Source organism: Lycium barbarum, chromosome 8 (assembly GCF_019175385.1).
Source record: "Lycium barbarum isolate Lr01 chromosome 8, ASM1917538v2, whole genome shotgun sequence".
Taxonomy (NCBI): domain Eukaryota; kingdom Viridiplantae; phylum Streptophyta; class Magnoliopsida; order Solanales; family Solanaceae; genus Lycium; species Lycium barbarum.
In genome coordinates, this window is record NC_083344.1 from 2,326,404 (window position 1) to 2,345,512 (window position 19,109).

The 19,109-nt window shown below is 33.8% G+C and overlaps 2 protein-coding genes and 1 long non-coding RNA gene across 21 annotated transcripts; all 3 read left to right on the forward strand.

The window, feature by feature from the left end:
* The first annotated feature begins 912 nt into the window (after positions 1-912).
* On the forward strand, positions 913-12,655 carry LOC132605664 (uncharacterized). 19 transcript variants are annotated; one of them, XR_009569385.1, is made up of 9 exons: positions 918-1,146; positions 1,249-2,441; positions 5,100-5,256; positions 5,349-5,463; positions 5,558-5,682; positions 5,775-7,281; positions 7,375-7,489; positions 11,876-12,027; positions 12,122-12,655. It is a non-coding gene; the product is annotated as an uncharacterized LOC132605664 (long non-coding RNA). The 19 variants fall into 19 exon arrangements; XR_009569386.1 differs by lacking the exon at positions 5,100-5,256 and adding an exon at positions 4,722-4,808 and having other exon boundaries at positions 919-1,146; XR_009569393.1 differs by lacking the exon at positions 5,100-5,256 and having other exon boundaries at positions 919-1,146; positions 1,249-1,854; positions 2,257-2,441.
* On the forward strand, positions 12,655-17,908 carry LOC132606055 (tetraketide alpha-pyrone reductase 1-like). The gene is made up of 3 exons (XM_060319369.1): positions 12,655-12,769; positions 16,414-16,586; positions 16,705-17,908. Exons 1-3 carry the CDS (start codon positions 12,655-12,657, stop codon positions 16,885-16,887), a joined length of 471 nt encoding a protein of 156 aa, XP_060175352.1. The 3' UTR covers positions 16,888-17,908.
* Positions 17,532-18,788, forward strand: LOC132606057 (tetraketide alpha-pyrone reductase 1-like). The gene is made up of 2 exons (XM_060319371.1): positions 17,532-17,935; positions 18,647-18,788. Exons 1-2 carry the CDS (start codon positions 17,532-17,534, stop codon positions 18,786-18,788), a joined length of 546 nt encoding a protein of 181 aa, XP_060175354.1.
* Positions 18,789-19,109: the final 321 nt, after the last annotated feature.

Genomic DNA, 19,109 nt, shown 5'->3' on the forward strand with positions numbered 1-19,109 from the left:
AATTACTACTCCCTTCGTCCCAATTTGTTCGAAGGTTGATCAGTTTGGAGAATCAAACAGTTTTTTCTTTGACTGAATTTTAAACATAGATTCTTAAGTATTTTATAATAAAACATATTTGAAAACTAAATAAAAAGTATTATAATAGCCCGTTTGGGCAAGCTTCTAAAATCAGTTTATTTTAAAAAGTAAAAACAATTTGTATTTGGCCAATTAATTTAATAAATACTTTTGAGCAGCAATTAATGTTTGATCAAGCTTTTAAAAAGTGTTTCTAAGTGTATTTTTCTCAATAGTACTTTTCAAAAAAGTATTTTTGGGAAAAAGTTATTTTTTTAAGTTTCTGAAAAACTACTTCTACTCATCAAAAGCAATCTATATCTATATATATTATTAAAAGCAGAGAAAGAAACACCACATTTAGCCAAGTGGTTGGCTAATAATAAGTCACTTGGCAATTTAGGACAAGAAATTAGTTATTCATAAAAAAAAAATAACCAAGTGGCAAGATACTACACAACCACTTAGCAAATTTTAGGAATTTTCATAAAAAGGAAAAAAAAATTCCAAAGCATTTAAATACGCAAAAAAAAATCGTATGATCTCTATATTATGTAAACACTAGTTTCAACATGTCAGCTTGATGTCAATCAATCTCCAGCTGAGGGTATATTCGACTTTGCTCCATTAACTTATAGGCATAATACATAAACAGAATCTTAAACTTAATTTCAGCTGACAAATATGCCTTCCAACTTTAAATGTGTACAAATAGGCATTTCAACTTGTCTAGAGTTGGACATGTGAACATAAATGCCAATGTAGCACATAAATTTTGAAGAGCCACATCATTGCCACGTCAATATCATATATGTATTTGTGTTTATGTATTCTAACTTTAAACAAATTGACATGTTTACTTATACTTACCGTCAAGTTTAAGGGTCGCTATGTATCATGCCTTAACTTATACGGGCCTTTTATCCTACCCCTAAATAGACACGTAGCACCCGTTTTCAAGCTTGATTTCATTCCGACCCTAATATCTTCTTCATCGCTACCTCTTTCTCTGCTGATTTTGTATATCTCTATTTGAATTCTCAATAATATATAAATCGGGAGGAATTGCAGACGGAAATTGTTCAGGTTATTTTCTTCAATTTGATTTCTTATTATTTTTCTATTTGGACGGGATTTCCCTGCTAAAAATTACCTTACGAATTATTGAAGATTTTTGCTAATGTCTAGGGATGAAAAAGAGGTTAAGAGACGCGGGAGAAGATTATCTACTTGTGCCTTTGATATTCTCACGGTGAATTGGAGAATATCAGGTAGTTGATAGACAGCTGCCACGTAATTTCTTTTTTAATTCATTGTTTTTTCTCTTTTTAGCTTTAATATCTTTTGTGATTTCTGTGTTTGATATAGATTTTAACTTTTTAATCCATTCCAATTATAACAGCTGTCGATTCAGAATTTGAAATTATCAAGTTTCATGTGATTTGAATGTTGGATAATTTTGATATTACGCTCAGAAAATGCAGAAAATTCATAGTCGTTTAATTTTCCTTTAAGTACTCATTAAATCTTTGATGTTCAACACCTGCGAGTTAACGCCCCAGGCTATAAGCTGGCTTTAAGGTTTGTCAGCCCACTTCCCTTGAGTAACTATCTTGCCCTCAACATTTATATGAATGGATGCAGGTAGCAATTCTTATTAACGCACCGACAACAATAACGACTACGTTCTAATCTCAAACTGGTTGTGCCTTATTAACAAAACCAAAATTTGAAAATGTTACACCGAAGGTAGGAGACAAAAGCCACTCTGTTGTTGTACCTGTTATTTGGAAGGTAGGTTATTACTCTTAAGTGTAATATTTATGAAGATTTGTTTGTGGATTATTGGTTAAGAAAATTTATTGATATCTCTGAAAGGAAATAATATAAAGTTGAGTCAAATTGGGCGGTTGGGTTGTGACTCATCATTTAGCCCGTCTTGATCTAACTTTTTCCAAGCAAGCTTCGGGCAGAGTTGGGCTTTGGTCATGTTCATACTTGAGTTATAATTGAGAGGAAAGTTATACTTTGCTTTAGCACCTGATGTCAAGTAACAGGAAGCAACTCCTCATATGTATGTACTGGCATATGTAAAGCTGCAACACAATTTCTTTGCCATGACGACTTTTTTTAGGTTTTCCATGTCTATCGTAAATGTAATTAATGTTCTGGAGAAACTAAAAGTATGTCATTCAGGTGCTGTTTCCATAGGTTTTCGACAAACATGCTTTGTTCTGAAGAGTTACTTGATGCATGGTAGCAAATACGATAGTTCCTTAAGAAGTAAGGAGGATACCCATGCTGAATTAAATGCATTTTTTCAGAGCTGTGGGTGAGACGTGCTAGATGAAATAATAGATGCTAACTTCTTCGTCTTTGTGGTGAGAACCGAATTTGTTATCCATTTTTTATGTCAATTGAATTTGAATTTTAAGTATCAGATATTTTTTCTTCAATTTGTAGCTTGACATCAACTGCCATAAAATCGTAAAAACTTTAGCCTTTAGCTCACTAGCATCATGATATGTTGAAGCTTACTTTAGATCATACTGTCGTTTAGAGGGTAAGCAAACAGGCCAGCACAAAGAACAAACTGGAGGGCACTCTGCGAATATTGAATTTGTACTTTATATCCTTTCATGTTATCTGGATCTATTGGTGTTCTGAAAGTACACCAAATCCTCTTTATAATATTTTTCTTTCAAATATGAAAATAAAAAAGAATAAATCTATTTTTGGCACTCTTCTAAATTTCAATTTCTTTTAATTGACTGGTGGTTACCTGCTTTTTATTGAAGATGGCCTATTCTGCCTCTTCAATAGAGTTGTATTTGAACTTGGAAAGGGGTTCAATCTGCCAAGAGAAGCAAATCCATAGGCAAATCTTCCATGCAAGAAAGTGATGATGACTTGAATGCGAAATTATCCAGCAATAAAGTTCAGAAAGTGATTAAGAAGGAAAAGGAAACATGAGTTCTTCACTTATAGGATACTGTAGTAACTAAATGCACACTTTTATTTCAGTCAGGATTTTTTATTCGTTAAACATTTGTTTTACAATGTTTATTAGCTCTTTTAGTTATGTACAAGTTTTACATTATGGTTCTTCCTGTTTGGTATTGTGATGTGACAGGTTTTGAGAAAGTACAACCTTTGAATTTTCTTCAGCCAAATGAATGATTGATTACACTTTTAGGTCAAATGAACCAAGGATTTTGTGTACTTTATTGTATTTCCTATTTCAGATGATTATGAAAATAATTATCACTTCTGAAATAGTCTTCTTCAGCTTTTGTACTGGAAAGATTGTTGTAGGAATGTCGTCACAAATGTCTTACGTTCAAGTATCATTTTACACCAGAAAGATTGTTTCCTTGAGATATGGAGCAGTATTATCTTTTTCAATTTTTTCCTCCGAATCAGTGTCTATTCATAGATGTTGATTCCACTTATTTGTATGAAAGTTTGTTTCATTAAAGAACAACGATGCATCCTATATAGCATTCAGGGATATTTACTGCTTCCTTTTTTTAGCAGAATCTTGCTGCTACGAAAACAAGAACGAGTTTCTCCATATCAATGAGCTTCAGATAACGAAATATTGATTGTACTAATATCTGTCCAATACAAAAGGAATGACCATTATTAACATCCTGTCCTCTCTGGCTATAGTTGAAACACCAAATGTGATAGTGTTTTGAACTTATCCTATGGAATATCAAATTATAGCGTCAATACTAACATTCAATTGATGAAATTGAATGCGTTCTTCAAGGCTAATGCGTAGCTCACTCGAATTAGCTGTTGACTTTTAATTTCTTCATTCATCTGAGAATGGTAAAGCCCATAAACTTGCTTTACCAAGCCTGAAGCTTTAACTAAATATTATATTATTTATGCTATCTTGATTTTCTCTTTCTTTGAAACATACAATGTGTGGATTATGTACGTAAATATTATGAAGACAAAAGAATTCCAAAATATATAACAAGCCAATGAATATAATAAAACCGGATTTTTATCATGCTTCTTTGTGACTACCGTATTATTCAAGTAATATTTTCTTGCTATTTTTTATTTTTATAATTATCCGCGCAATATGTGGGTACGAATATTAGTTGGAGAAATACCAGGGAATTTTTCAGTTTCCTTCATCGACAGGAAACTTTGCTGTTAATTCCTTCACTGCATCTCTCTCGGCTGAATTTTGAAGTTGAACTTCAAAATTCAATTACTTCCATACATGTCTCCGTTGTCCTTTCTCGCTGATTGCCACCGATCAGGTGTCTTTTTGCTTTCTATTCTTTTTATGTGTATAGAAAATTAGTATGATTCTGTGTGAGAAAAAAATCCTTAGGATAGTACTTAAATTGATGGTAATTGATTTTAGTTTTTTCACAACATATTTCGTTTCGAATTTGATTACTGACCTGGTTCTGCTTAGTATAGGTTGAAACTATAGAATTCTATTACATTTATTTTTATTCTCAACTTCCATCAGTTTGTGTTTACAACTGGTCCCACATTCCAAAACTATTATGATATGGTCAGTTTTCTTTGTATTCTTCTTTTTTCACACTAATACTTTGGTTCCTTTTGTGTTTTGCTACAACTAATTGCAAGCGATAGCAATAGTAAATATTTGATTGATTCATTTTCAGCACCATGGTAGGACGAATTTTGGTAGAACTTCTGGTGTCCGTATATTACAACCATATACTATTATAATACACCACTTGATGAATTTGGTAAGGTGATTTCCACTTGGAGGTTAATGTCTTGAATTATGTTGTCTGGGGTCCTATAACTTTGTCCTCAATTTGCATGTGCTTTTTAAAAGGCTGCTCGCACCATCTTAAGATATGCCAGTCTTGTGCTCAAAGTTTGCTTGACAGTAGTTTTGTGCTGGCTTGGTTTTAGAGTAATATGTTGAAGAGTTGAATTAATTGGATGTTTTATTTCTCTGTAGTGAAGCCCTGTACTGAAGTATTCAATGGATGTTACGAAGATCGTTTTAAGTGTGAATTTTTTTTTAATAGGTTTGACGTGTACATTTGCAGCCATCGAGGCTCTTAAATGTCAAAAATATGTCCAAAGGTGTTACTTAATGCAGTGTTGTGTATGCCATAAACAGTAACTATAAAAACAAATGGCTCAGGAGACCTTGCAAGTTTTCTATTTTCTCTTTTCAAAGTGGTATTATGCAAGTTTTATATTTTCTGGCAAACAGAAGTTTTTGTATCTGTATATACATCTTTGTTCTGATTAAGCTTTTGTCTTCTCAATAGGAAAAACCAGCCTGCCGAATGGATTGACTAATGCGTCTCAAATTACTTCCTTTGGCAGACAAGAGGAAGAAAATAGTCTATGTGGAGTATTTTAGCAAGAGGCTGAACTCAAGCAGTTAGTATATTATGTGTAATATTTTGATTTTTTAGTCTATTTCGTATCCGTTTCTATCCAGTTCTTAAAGGAATTTCGAATGGTTTGTTTTCAGGAAAGAAAGCCAGATGAAATGGAGAAACTGGTAACTCAGTAACTGCTTCTCAATAGAAATGAAGGAAAATTATTTTACATTTCTTGCCATGAATTTTCTGGACTTCAAAATTGGTGTAAACAAAGGTAACCTTTAGGTTTTTCTATTTCAATTTTGATGGATTATTGCAGATGGAAATTGTGCAGAGGAATTATTGAAGATTTTTGCTTATGTCTAGGGATGGAAAAGAGGTTAAGAGACGCAGGAGAAGATTATCTACTTGTGCCTTTGATATTGTCACGGTGAATTGGAGAATGTCAGGTAGTTGATAGACAGCTGTCAGGTAATTTCTTTTTAATTCATTGTTTTTCTCTTTTTAGCTTTAATATCTTTTGTGATTTCTGTGTTTGATATAGATTTTAACTTTTTAATCCATTCCAATTATAACAGTTGTCGAATCTGAATTTGAAATTATCAAGTTTCATGTGATTTGAATGTTGAATAATTTTGATATTACGCTCAGAAAATGCAGAAAATTCATAGTCGCCTCGATTAACCAGATCCCATGGGATAGCAGTCGTTTAATTTTCCTTTAAGTACTCATAAATCTTTGATGTTCAACACCTGGGAGTTAACGCCCCAGGCTATAAGCTGGCTTTAAGGTTTGTCAGCCCACTTCCCCTGAGAAACCATCTTGCCCTCAACATTTATATGAGTGGATGCAGCTAGCAATTCTTATTAACGCACCAACAACAATAACAGCTACGTTCAAACTGGTCGTTCCTTATTAGCAAACCAAAATTTTGAAAATGTTACACCGAAGATAGGAGACAAAAGCCACTCTGTTATTGTACCTGTTATCTGGAAGGTAGGATATTACTCTTCAGTGTAATATTTATGAAGATTTGTTTGTGGATTATTGGTTAAGAAAATTTATTGATATCTTTAAAAGGAATATTATAAAGTTGAGTCAAATTGGGCGGTTGGGTTGTGACTCATCATTTAGCCCATCTTGATCTAATCCATCTTTGTTCAAGCAAGCTTCGGGCAGAGTTGGCATTGGTCATGTTCATACCTGAGTTATAATCGAGAGGGTTATGCTTTGCTTTAGCACCTGATGTCACGTAACAGGAAGCAACTCTTCATATGTATGTACTGGCATATATAAAGATGCAACGCAATTTGACTTGCATGTCTATCGTAAAGGTAATTAATGTTCTGGAGAAACTAAAAGTATGTCATTCAGGTGCTGTTTCCATAGTTTTTCGACAAAATTCACAAAATTAAGAATTAGTGAGGGAGTTGAAGGAAAAGAAGTATACAAAGAGTACAGATAAATTTAAGATGATTCACATCTACAAAAAACCAGCCTTCGCGTTCAACTAACGGTGCTTACGTTGAGCTTTAGAGATTGTCTCTGTTTGCTATAGAAACATGCTTTGTTCTGAAGAGTTACTTGATGCATGGTACCAAATACGATAGTTCCTTAAGAAGTAAGGAGGATACCCATGCTGAATTAAATGCAGTTTTTCACAGCTGTGGGTGAGACGTGCTAGATGAAATAATAGATGCTAACTTCTTTGTCTCTGTGGTGAGAACCGAATTTGTTATCCATTTTTTATGTCAATTGAATTTGAAATGGAGAAACTGGTAACGCAGTAGCTTCTTCTCAATAGAAATGAAGGAAAATTATTTTACATTTCTTGCCATGAATTTTCTGGACTTCAAAATTGGTGTAAACAAAGGTAACCTTTAGGTTTTTCTATTTCAATTTGATGGATTATGCTAATCATATAGACTTTTTCAGTCTATACTCATTGAAGTAGTGAATGTGTCAGATTGAAGTAGTGAATGTATCAGTTGTCCAGTCGAGAATCAAGAGATGTTTTCTAAGTGACGATGTCAACGACATGAGAAAATAAGAGAATGTGATGAGCTCCAATTGTGCTCCAGGTGAGTTAATTATGTTCTAATGTATTTCTGGACAGACTGACAAGGCTTCAATGCTTGATGAAGCCATTGTTTACCTCAAGCAGCTTCAGCAAGTTCAAGTCTGCTGCTTTTGTTTGTAATTTGCTGCCTGTGATTTATGATTCATGGGTTTGGTTCTAGCTTTCTCTGGATGTATTTTAAGTGCATTTGGCAAGATGGGAGTTATTTTCTATGGAAATTATTTTATGTGAAAAAAATGTATATTAAAGATTAATACTAATAATTAGCAAATTGGATTGCGTCTTAATGAGATTCCTGATTATAAATGATTGACAATAATGTCCAAGAATGCTGATAGACCCAAGTTTTGTGAGATTCAAAATTAAGATAGTTGCAAAGAAAAATGAGGCACAACACCATAATGACTTCTTTATGGAAACATTTTGGTGGAAAATAACCTCTGTCGTACCATCAAACTTTATTCTTTCAATTAGAAAGAGTGGCTTTTGGCTCAAAGAGGCCTAGACAGGTGTGTTTTGGTGCGAATCCATCTAAATTCGAAGTATATCTTGAGGAGCTAAATCCTCTCTGCCTTTGTCTTAGCTGGTGCTTTTCCTGGTTGAATAGATTTTATGAACAAAATCCCGCATTTTCAAGAGGACCATTATTGTTTGTTTGATGACAGCTGAACAGATTAATGACCATCTGTTTCCTGTTTCTGGCATCTGGTACTGAATATTGAACACTTTCATTTTACTGTTTTAGTTTGGGATTCAACTTTCTCCACCAATGGCACTGTGTTTCACGAAAGGACCATTTTAGCAGAATCAAGACCTGATCAAATACCTATATTCTCCTTTCATGTTCATCTGAACAATTTTGGCTTTCTTTTTCTGCAATATTGAATAGGAACTAATGCTATATGTTATTTAGAATCGTTCAGTTGGCAGATGACTGTTCTTTCTCCTTAATTGGATGATCAGTTGTAGCAACCAGCGCGTGGAGTGACATTGGCATCATGAGTAACGCATTGGCTTGAATATGTTTGTGGATAATTTTGAATGAAATAACGAGTGTCCTGTTCTGTGATTAGTGGTAATTGAAACTGAAAAGACTAATGACCAATTAGCACTGACTTATATCCCTCCCTTCGTCAATTTCAACGGCACAAACAGTGAAGAAATGCATATTTCATAGTCAACTTTATAAGTCTTTCTACGCTAATTTGATGAAATTAGCTGAACAAGTTATTATATTTGCAGATTTTGCGGAGTAAGTAGTTATTACTTAAGTTACTTTATATAATATTTCTGCTTCGTGAAAGTGTTTAATCTCCCCTGTTTCCAATTCTTTGGATATTCAGTAGTAAGAAAAATGTCATCTTACTTGACAACAAAGATAGACCAAGCCCGATTCTTTTAATGCCTCATTACAAAAGCCGAGATTATAGTTTCATTGAGAATCCTTTTTTTTTTTTGGGGTGTCGTGTGCTTGGCTGCAGCTTTGAATTATAAACAATTACTATAAATTTATTTTTTTTGTCCGTCGTATGTGATTTTTTTTTCCTCGTGCTGAGAAGATTGCACCAGAGAAATTCTTATTTACAAGTTTATTAAGGCAGTGTTTAGACAGATGTGTCCCAATCTTTGCGGATCAAATAGTTTAAATATCACAATTGATAAAATAATTAATATGGTCAAGCAAATAAGATAATATTTTTTTCTCTAGATGTGCGGGTACGATACTAGTAAAAGAAAGAAAACATCCTGTCGAAATGAACAAATGTGTTCCATTTTTTCAACCAGTTATTTTAAATATGGATTTATTTGTTAAACTTAGTATAAGGGTATTGATGATAGATTTAAGGAAATAATAAAGGGTAATTTTATCTTTTGGTGTTTAACCTGTGTATTGTTATTCCATGTTATATTAGGTATAAAATAATGCACGCATTAGTGTACGAAATTATATCTAGACTAGTGTACTTGTCCGCACTTCGCGCGATCTTGAAAAATAATGCTTTTACAAATACAAAATCATAAACCTAATGATATAAAAATGAAAAAATACAAAAAATTGATGTGGATAAGTAACATAAAGGTATAGATATTAATTCACACATTTAATCTAAAATACTCTCCCAATGTCATTTTATGTAAAGGTATTATTGTTGGTAAAGTCAAATAATTTTTTCTTTAATTAAAATTTTCTCAGAACTTTTTAAAGTACTTTGCTAGGCTAATCTTCCAAGAAAAAATGAACCAAATTTAGTGATAGACTATTTAGTTTAATGGGGATCTCATAACGAATTAAAAAGTAGTAATAATTTTGAAGAAAAGTGTCACGCCCCGAACCATGGCCTGGACGTAACACGGCACTCGGTGCCTGACTGCATGTGACCGAGCGAACCACATGACCTGCTGAATCATCATGATACATAACATAAGCGGAATATAACGTGAATGCATGATGAGCCTTTATAAAACGTAGTTAGCCATAATACTTAATAAAGTACTTGTTTAAACATGAGTGAGCCAAAATGGCTATACGACTCCAAATGTCCGACATGACATAACTAACTTGTCTAGTCTATGAAACCTCTATTATGAGTCTGACTGGAAAACATACTTACTGAGACAAGGCCCCCAGCATACCTTTAGATTCAAAACTAAATAAAGAAATACAATGTCTATACTCATTGAACTAGTGAATGTGTCAGATTGAAGTAGTGAATGTATCAGTTGTCCAGTCGAGAAACAAGAGGTGTTTTATAAGTGACGATGTCAACGACATGAGAAAATAAAAGAATTTGCTGAGCTCAAATTGTGCTCCAGGTGAGTTAATTATTTTCTAATAGATTTCTGGAGAGACTGACAAGGCTTCAATGCTTCATGAAGCCATTGTTTACCTCAAGTAGCTTCAGCAAGTACAAGTCTGCTGCTTTTGTTTGTAATTTGCTGCCTGTGATTTATGATTCATGGGTTTGGTTCTAGCTTTTTCTGGATGTATTTTAAGTGCATATGGCATGATGGGAGTTATTTTCTATGGAAATTATTTTCTGTGAAAAAGATGTATATTAAAGATTAACACTAATAATTAGCAAATTGGAAGCGTCTTAATGAGATTCATGATTATAAATGATTGATAATAATGATAATAATGTCTAAGAATGCTGACAGACCCAAGTGTTGTGAGATTCAAAATTAAGATAGTTGCAAAGAAAAATGAGGCACAACACCATAATGACTTCTTCCTGGAAACATTTTTGTGGAAAATAACCTCTATCATACCATCAAACTTTATTCTTTCAATTAGAAAGAGTGGCTTTTGGCTCAAAGAAATCACAATAGGCCTAGACAGGTGTGTTTTGGTGCGAATCCATCTAAATTCGATGTATATCTTGAGGAGCTAGATCCTCTCTGCCTTTGTCTTAGCTGGTGCTTTTCCTGATTGAATAGATTTTATGAACAAAATCCTGTATTTTCAAGAGGGCCATTATTGTTTGTTTGATGACAGCTGAACAGACTAATGACCATCCGTTTCCTGTTTCTGGCATCTAGTACTGAATATTGAACACCTTCATTTTGCTTTAGTTTGGGATTCAACTTTCTCCACCAATGGCACTGTGTTTCACAAAAGGACCATTTTAGGAGAATTAAGACCTGATCAAATACCTATATTCTCCTTTCATGTTCATCTGAACAATTTTGGCTTTCTTTTTCTGCAATATTGAATAGGAACGAATGCTATATGTTATTTAGAATCGTTCAGTTGCAGATGATTGTTCTTTCTCCTTAATTGGATGATCAGTTGTAGCAACTGGTGTGCGTGGAGTGACATTGGTATCATGAGTGAAGCATTGGCTTGAATATGTTTGTGGATAATTTTGAATGAAATAACTAGTGTCCTGTTCTGTGATTAGTGGTAATTGAAGCTGAAAAGACTAATGACCAATTAGCACCGACTTATATCCCTCCCTTTGTCAATTTCAACGGCACAAACAGTGAAGAAATGCATATTTCATAGTCAACTTTATAAGTCTTTCTAGGCTAATTTGATGAAATTAGCTGAACAAGTTATTACATTTGCAGATTTTAGTTATTACTTAAGCTACTTTATATAATATTTCTGCTTTGTCTATATATAACACCGGAGAAAGTGTTTAATCTCCGCTGTTTCCAATTCATTGTATATTCAGTAGTAAGAAAAATGTCATCTTACTTAACAAAGATAGACCAAGCCCGATTCTTAATGTGCCTTATTACAAAACCCGAGATTATAGTTTCATTGAGAATCCTTTTTTTTTTTGGTGTCGTGTGCTTGACTGCAGCTTTGAATTATAAATAATTACTATAAAAGTATGTTTTTTGTCCGTCGTATGTGATGAAGAACAACACCTAGGTGCAGATGCCTCTTTAGCAATACATTGTTCCTGCCAGTTTACACGGACTATTAGCAAAAGTTTGTGTTCTGCAATTTGCTGAAGAAAATTGTCATATGGATGAAACTTTGTTGGAATACCAAGCGCACGCCGTGGCAAGGCAGATATCTTCTCTGTGGTGAGTTTTATGGTCCCTTCTTCTGGTTATCGGGTTTTATTTTGTAGAAGCTCTTTGATATTTAAATTAAAACTGCTTCCTTTGTGTATTGCAGAGAGCTCGCTAATCAAATAGTCGAACAGTGTGAAGCTTTAAGAGTAAAATGTGCAGTAGTAAGCCTTTGTATCCCTTTTTAGGTGAAGTAAGCAGAAATGTTTAACAGATTGTAATCTCTTTGCCAACAATTAGTTTTTAAATTAGCTAATATATGAGGCAAAGTTGGTGACTCAGAGGTGGAGTTATGGAAGTGCATGCTAAGTTGCTACCAAAGGAGCACCAGCTGCACGGCCGGTGGTCTACTGGTTATGCTGAATGAAAGTCACCCCCAGTTGAAACTCCACCTCTCTCCAATCTCAATGCCTTTGTTGATTACTTCTGGCTGGAGATTTCTACATCAGTCACTGTCATGTAATACTTACATTGCCTTCTACTTCCGTTAGTGTTATTTGTATAGCAGTATTTCCTTTTGTTTCGTGCAATTGAAATGTGTCGACAGTAATAGAATGTAAAACTCTTTTTTGCTTTCTTGAGGCGATATTTCATGTTGGGAAGAACATTCATTATTTATGATAAATCTGATTTGAAATAATGACAGTTTATATTAACTGTATTTATTTAGAAATTGAAGTAGTGAATGTGTTAGATTATGATGCTATGCTATGGGGAGAGCTCTTTGTGCGGTTTCAAAAGATGAACAGGAAGGGTGATGAACAAGGGTTATGATAACAGACTAGTGAATCACAAAGCAGCTGGCACCTTATATGGATGGGCTTAACTCATTTTACAAACATAAGCTGAGCCGTTGTTTTCCTTTTGTTGGGTGTTTGTTACCATCTATACTCATATGTGATCATATTTCTGAACTAATTATAATCTCATAACTACTCCATACTTTATTTGTCATTTTCTCTCTAATTTATGGGAGTTCTAAGTTGAAAGACATTTGAAATTTCTGTTTTTCCTCGTGCTGAGAAGATTGCACCAGAGAAATTCTTATTTACAAGTTTATTAAGGCAGTGTTTAGACAGATGTGTCCCAATCTTTGCGGATCAAATAGTTTAAATTTCACAATTGATAAAATAATTAATATGGTCAAGCAAATAAGATAATATTTTTTTCTCTAGATGTGCGGGTATGATACTAGTAAAAGAAAGAAAACATCCTGTCGAAATGAACAAATGTGTTCCAATTTTTCAACCAGTTATTTTAAATATGGATTTATTTGTTAAACTTAGTATAAGGGTATTGATGATAGATTTAAGGAAAAAATAAAGGGTAATTTTATCTTTTGGTGTTTAACCTGTGTATTGTTATTCCATGTTATATTAGGTATAAAATAATGCACGCATTAGTATATGAAATTATACCAAAACTAGTGTACTTGTCCGCACTTCGCGTGATCTTGAAAAATAATACTTTTACAAATACAAAATCATAAACTTAATGATATAAAAATGAAAAAAAAATACAAAAAATTGATGTGGATAAGTAACATAAAAGGTATGGATATTAATTCGCACATTTAGTCTAAAATACTCTCCCAATGTCATTTTATGTGAAGGTATTATTGTTGGTAAAGTCAAATAATTTTTTCTTTAATTAAAATTTTCTCATAACATTTTAAAATACTTTGACTAAGCTAATCCTTCAGGAAAAAATCAATCAAATTTAGTGACAGACTATTTAGTTTAATGGGGATCTCATAACGAATTAAAAAGTAGTAATAATTTTGAAGAAAGGTGAACTCAAGTATAAGAATAAGGTGGTGACTGGCGATGTATGTAAAATTGGTTAAAAACAAAATATACATGAGCAAATAAGATAAAATTACTTATATGTAGATAATTCAATTAAAAAAAAAAAACTTCCCAACAGAACATAACAACGAACAGATACCCACTGAAGCCCTATTAGCAACAATCAAATTGATTAGACAAGAGTAAGGAACAGAGAGAAGCGCAGCAGAAAGAAGATAAACTTACCAGAAATGTCATCTGCATCTAAAATGTAACCAAGAAAATAGAGATAAAATGCAAAAAAATATTAAAAAGACACGATAAAAGATAAATTGCATTTTATCTATCTATGAAAATATCTATATGATACAAAAAATAAAGAATATTAGTAAAATCCCACAAAAATTACAACACCAAATCTTCTCATACTGTTCTTCATCAGGCCAAAGCAAGAGAGTCTAAGCTTTTACCATCCTGTGAAAATGCAAAACAATGCAAGAGCACTACATTTATAACAACCATATGGGGGGAAAAAATTGTGCCAGAATCAATCTTTACCTGATCAAATAAGATTATGTAAGCATTATATGTATGTCTGGGACTTTTAGACTCTTAGTAACGGTAATGGTTGTAACTTCTAGTAATGACTTTTGCACTCTTCACTAACAGATTTTTTAATTTCCCCATTAATTTTGGGGTTTTAAAAAAATATTAAATAAAAAGAATGTGGAAAATGCAAAAAAAAAAAAAAAAAGAGAAAAAAGTAAATAGAAACGGTGGACATTGAGAAAATGTCACATCACCTTGTCTATCCTTAACTTTATACTATATATACATTAGCGATGCACGGCTTAAAAGACCAAGCAAATACCAAAATTTATACCATGGTTATTTTACCCAATCCACCAAATCAAACGAGTCTTTTAGGCAGGCGAATGTATCCTATTGGCTAATTTTCAACAATATATTAAAATTTACTATAATTTCAATAAATATAACATTTAAACTTATAATTTTAATAGTACAATAAGTTCTGTATCAAGAGTCTTAAAGGATTTAATTCATTAAGTTTAAATCCTAAATACATTTCTGTCCTGGAGGCACGTCTGGTAAGATGTATTTGACAAAATAATCACCGCGCAAAAGATATGCCTTATTTTCTGATGTATTGGGGAATAAATTTTAAGCCATGAAACTTAGTACAAATAAACTCTTAATCACACAAAGATAATCTGCTTACACCTATTAATCACACAAAGATAATTTGCTTTGGAATCACAAAGATAATTTGCTTAGGGCTCTTAATCACACAAAGATAATTTGCTTACAACTCTTAATCACACAGACATTTTGATTAATACTAGTATTATCTAAAGCGATAATAGGGAGGTAGCGTTTTTATTAGTTGAAAAAAGAAAAAAAAGAAAAAAAAAATACGTGCAGCTTGAGAATGCCAAAAAAGCCACAGAAAATTGAAAATTAATGACTCATCTTCTGTAAACCAGCTTCAAGAAGGCTTTAACTTTCCCCTATATATGTACACATCAATATATGAACACGGTGCTATATAGGAGTTATAAAGCATGGAAATAATGGAGGATAAAAATGTAGTGGTAGAAGAAAACACCAATAATTTTACAAAGGAAAAGCATATGTGACAAGTGCATCTAGTTTTGTAGCTTCATGATTGATCAAACGCCTTCTCTTGTCTGGTTATCATGTCATTGGCACAGTTAGAGATCCAGGTACATCGAACTACTCATACTCTCCTTACTTGTCTGTCACATACAATGGCGAAAACAGAAATTCTAACAAAGGTACTAAAAAAAGGAACGCAAGAATTCCATAACAATATAATTTCCTGACTAAGGGGATTCAATTGAATTCCCTTCATGGCGTAGAGATGGCTAATTTGGTGAGCACCTTGCCTTCTACTTTGAGGTAGATGGTTCAAACCCATCAGTTGCATAACATCCCTTGTCCTTTTCCCTTCATAACATATAGCTCTGCCCCTGCATACATTTGTATTGACATCAAATAGTTACACACAATCATAAGCAAAAATACACACTTGGGAGAGTCAAAATATAATTTAGACCTTTCAAGGGGATTCAATAAATAGTACATATACACTGATAAAAAATAGACCTATCTATACAAGTCAATAGACTCCCCATGAATAAGGGTTCCTTTTCGGGCAGCCGTCCTATAGGGGGTAGGGGAGGGTTGTACCGCTCTGCGGCCAATCTTCCTAACCACACACAGGTCTGGCTTAGAGCGCGTGAAACGCATCACTACCCCGTAAGGGTGATGAGACCATAGCACTACACAAAACTGTCGCTTTCTCTTTAATGTTGCCAATTAAGATAAGTAGGTGGGGCGAATCAAAGTTATATCCCGGTCAATTGTCCACCCAGTCCAGTGCAAATAACACATTAGAATCACGCGACACACGTTGCTGGTGTGCTCTGCTCGTGAGACAAGCGGCAATAGCTCCGCCCCTAAAGGGATACATATACATAAGTGAATTCTTGTAAACAGTTACTAGTAATGGAGATTCACCCACTCAATCCTATTTCATGGTAATGAAGTTTTTATGTCAATAAATCAGGGAACCAGAAAAAAGTAGGACATCTATGGAAGCTACAAGGAACAAAGGAGAGACTCTGTCCGGTGAAGGCTAACCTAACTGATGAAGGCAGCTTTGATGATGCGATTATGGGTTGTGAAGGTGTTTTTCATACTGCCTCACCTGTCTTGGGAAAGCCTACTTTTGATGCCACGGTATCCAAAATCTTCTATCCATTTCATTTTATATGACAATATTTGACTGAAAAAAAGTGTACCATATAAAATCGAACGGAGTGAATGACCTTCAAGTAACTAATTTTGCATGCTGCAGGTTGTAATCTTGAATCCTGCAGTAGATGGTACCTTAAATGTGCTAAGATCCTGTAAGAAAAATCCAAGACTGAGACGTGTGGTATTGACTTCATCTTCTTCGACAGCAAGGGTAAGAGCTGACATTGACCCTAACATACCCTTGGATGAATCATCTTGGAGCTCTGTCGAATTCTGCAAATAATTTGAGGTAGATACATCTGTTCTGCTATTAATATTTCCTATAAAATACTCCGTCTATTCCGTTTGATATTGATTGAGTACTAAGTTTAAATATCAGTTTGACTTTATGTACAGAAGGGTACTAAAGTAGTAGTTGCAAAGATAGTTTGATAGTGAGAATATCAGTTAAAACTTTTAAGGGTGTGGTCAGTATGGAGGAAATTTTCTATGTTTGGTTGGTCAACACTTCCTCTAGGAAAAACAAGTTCATTAAAAGTCAGAAAATTACTTCCCTTATAAAATTAGGGAAAACAAGTTTTATAAACGGCATTTCATGTTGATTATCTCCCCCCACCCCTAACTCTCACCCCCATTTCCCCCTTGCCCTTCCTCACCGCTACCCCACCCTCACCAGTCCCACTTCCACCCTTGTAGTGTTTGCCTAAATTATATAAATGCTCTTCAAACAACTTTATTTGTTTACTCATCAAACAACAGAAAATGAGTAAGCAACCTAATTACTTTCGAGGAAAACATTTCCCTTCGTACCAAACACATCCTAAAATTTAAATATTTTCTCGACTTTTCTTGGAAGTTTTATAGAAATAGAATGGGGTCAAACATTTTGACACTTACCAAAATAAGACCAGTGTTATATAAATTCAGATGGAAAGTATAAACAATGATCTCACCATTTTACTCTTTTCATGCAAGATTTGGCATGTACTATCAAAGACCCTAGCTGAGAAGGCTGCTTGGGAATTCTGTAAACAAAACAACGTTGATCTCGTTACACTACTCCCCTCTTTCATCACTGGGGCAAGTTTGCTTCCAGATTTGTGTTCAACAGCAAATGATGTTCTTGGTTTGCTTAAAGGACAGACAGATAAGTTTGAATTCCATGGAAGAATGGGTTATGTTCATATAGATGATGTAGCACTCTCTCATATACTTGTCTATGAGCATCCACGTGCTCATGGGAGGTTCTTTTGCAGCTCAAAGGTTCTTGAAAACAATCAACTTGTCTCAGTTCTATCAGAGCACTACCCGTCTTTACCTATTCCTAAAAGGTTAGTATAACCCCGAGAAGAGGCGTATTCATTATATAAACCATGGGTGCATTTGAACCTATTGTCTCAAACTCAAGTTGCATACAATCAACCTCTCTGTAACAGCGATGTTTATTCCGATTCCGATATTTTTTTATTGCTATAGTGAAATGTTCTTATAGAGAATATATAACATAACATAACATAACATAACTCTTTCTTCATTTATTTTTTTTTAAAAAAAAAAAACAAGAAAGGTCTGACTGTATATGTAGTGGAGGATCATAGCAGGAGTTGTCATCTGACATTGCTTTGCTAAAATTTCGCCATACAATGATTTGTAGAAATTTTTTGTGCAAATACAATAGGTTAGCACCACTTCAAAATAATACAAAGTAAACATTAATTTAGAACATGAAGTAACGCCTTAAATGCCCTATAGCACAAGTCACAACTACATGTACAAGCAAAATTCTGTTAGTAGGACGATAACACTTGCACAAAATCCTGTATATGTTACTATGCATATAGAAGTGAAAAAGTAAAACCTATGTATGTATGTGAATATAGTAAGAAAAGAGAGTGCACTTCACTGCTTTGAGATCTTGGATCCATCTCTGTGACCTAGACATATCTACAGCTACATCTTTAAAATCATATAGTGATAGAAACTAGAGAGAAATGAAGTACCATTTTGATGAAGATTCACATTTGACAACACTGCTATTTCAGGTTTAAGGAACTGGATCGAACTCCCTATGAATTCAACACTTCGAAGCTGGAGGGCTTAGGAATGAAATTCAAGTCCACTGAAGAGATGTTTGATGATTGCATCGCATTCCTCAAAGAGAGAGGCCTTATTTCTTCAATTTAAGATACAACATTCCTGCATAAAAGCTCTGTAATGAACCTTGGATGTTTTATTTTTCGTATCTCATGTTCTGATCCTTTGTTGTCTATACCAATGATTATCTCATCACCATATTAGTAAAATGAAACTTGTCCTAGCATAATACCCGTGCTGCTGTTGCTTAGGATTTATGACTAATAAAATAAGCACATACATAATCCACATATAAAATGTCATAACAGATAGCTGTCCTATGCAGAGTCCAAAACCAAAATTATCAACGCTTTTAGTTTTGTAAAACTGAAAATATGAGTGATCAGGAATCAGCAAAAGTTTATGACTGCT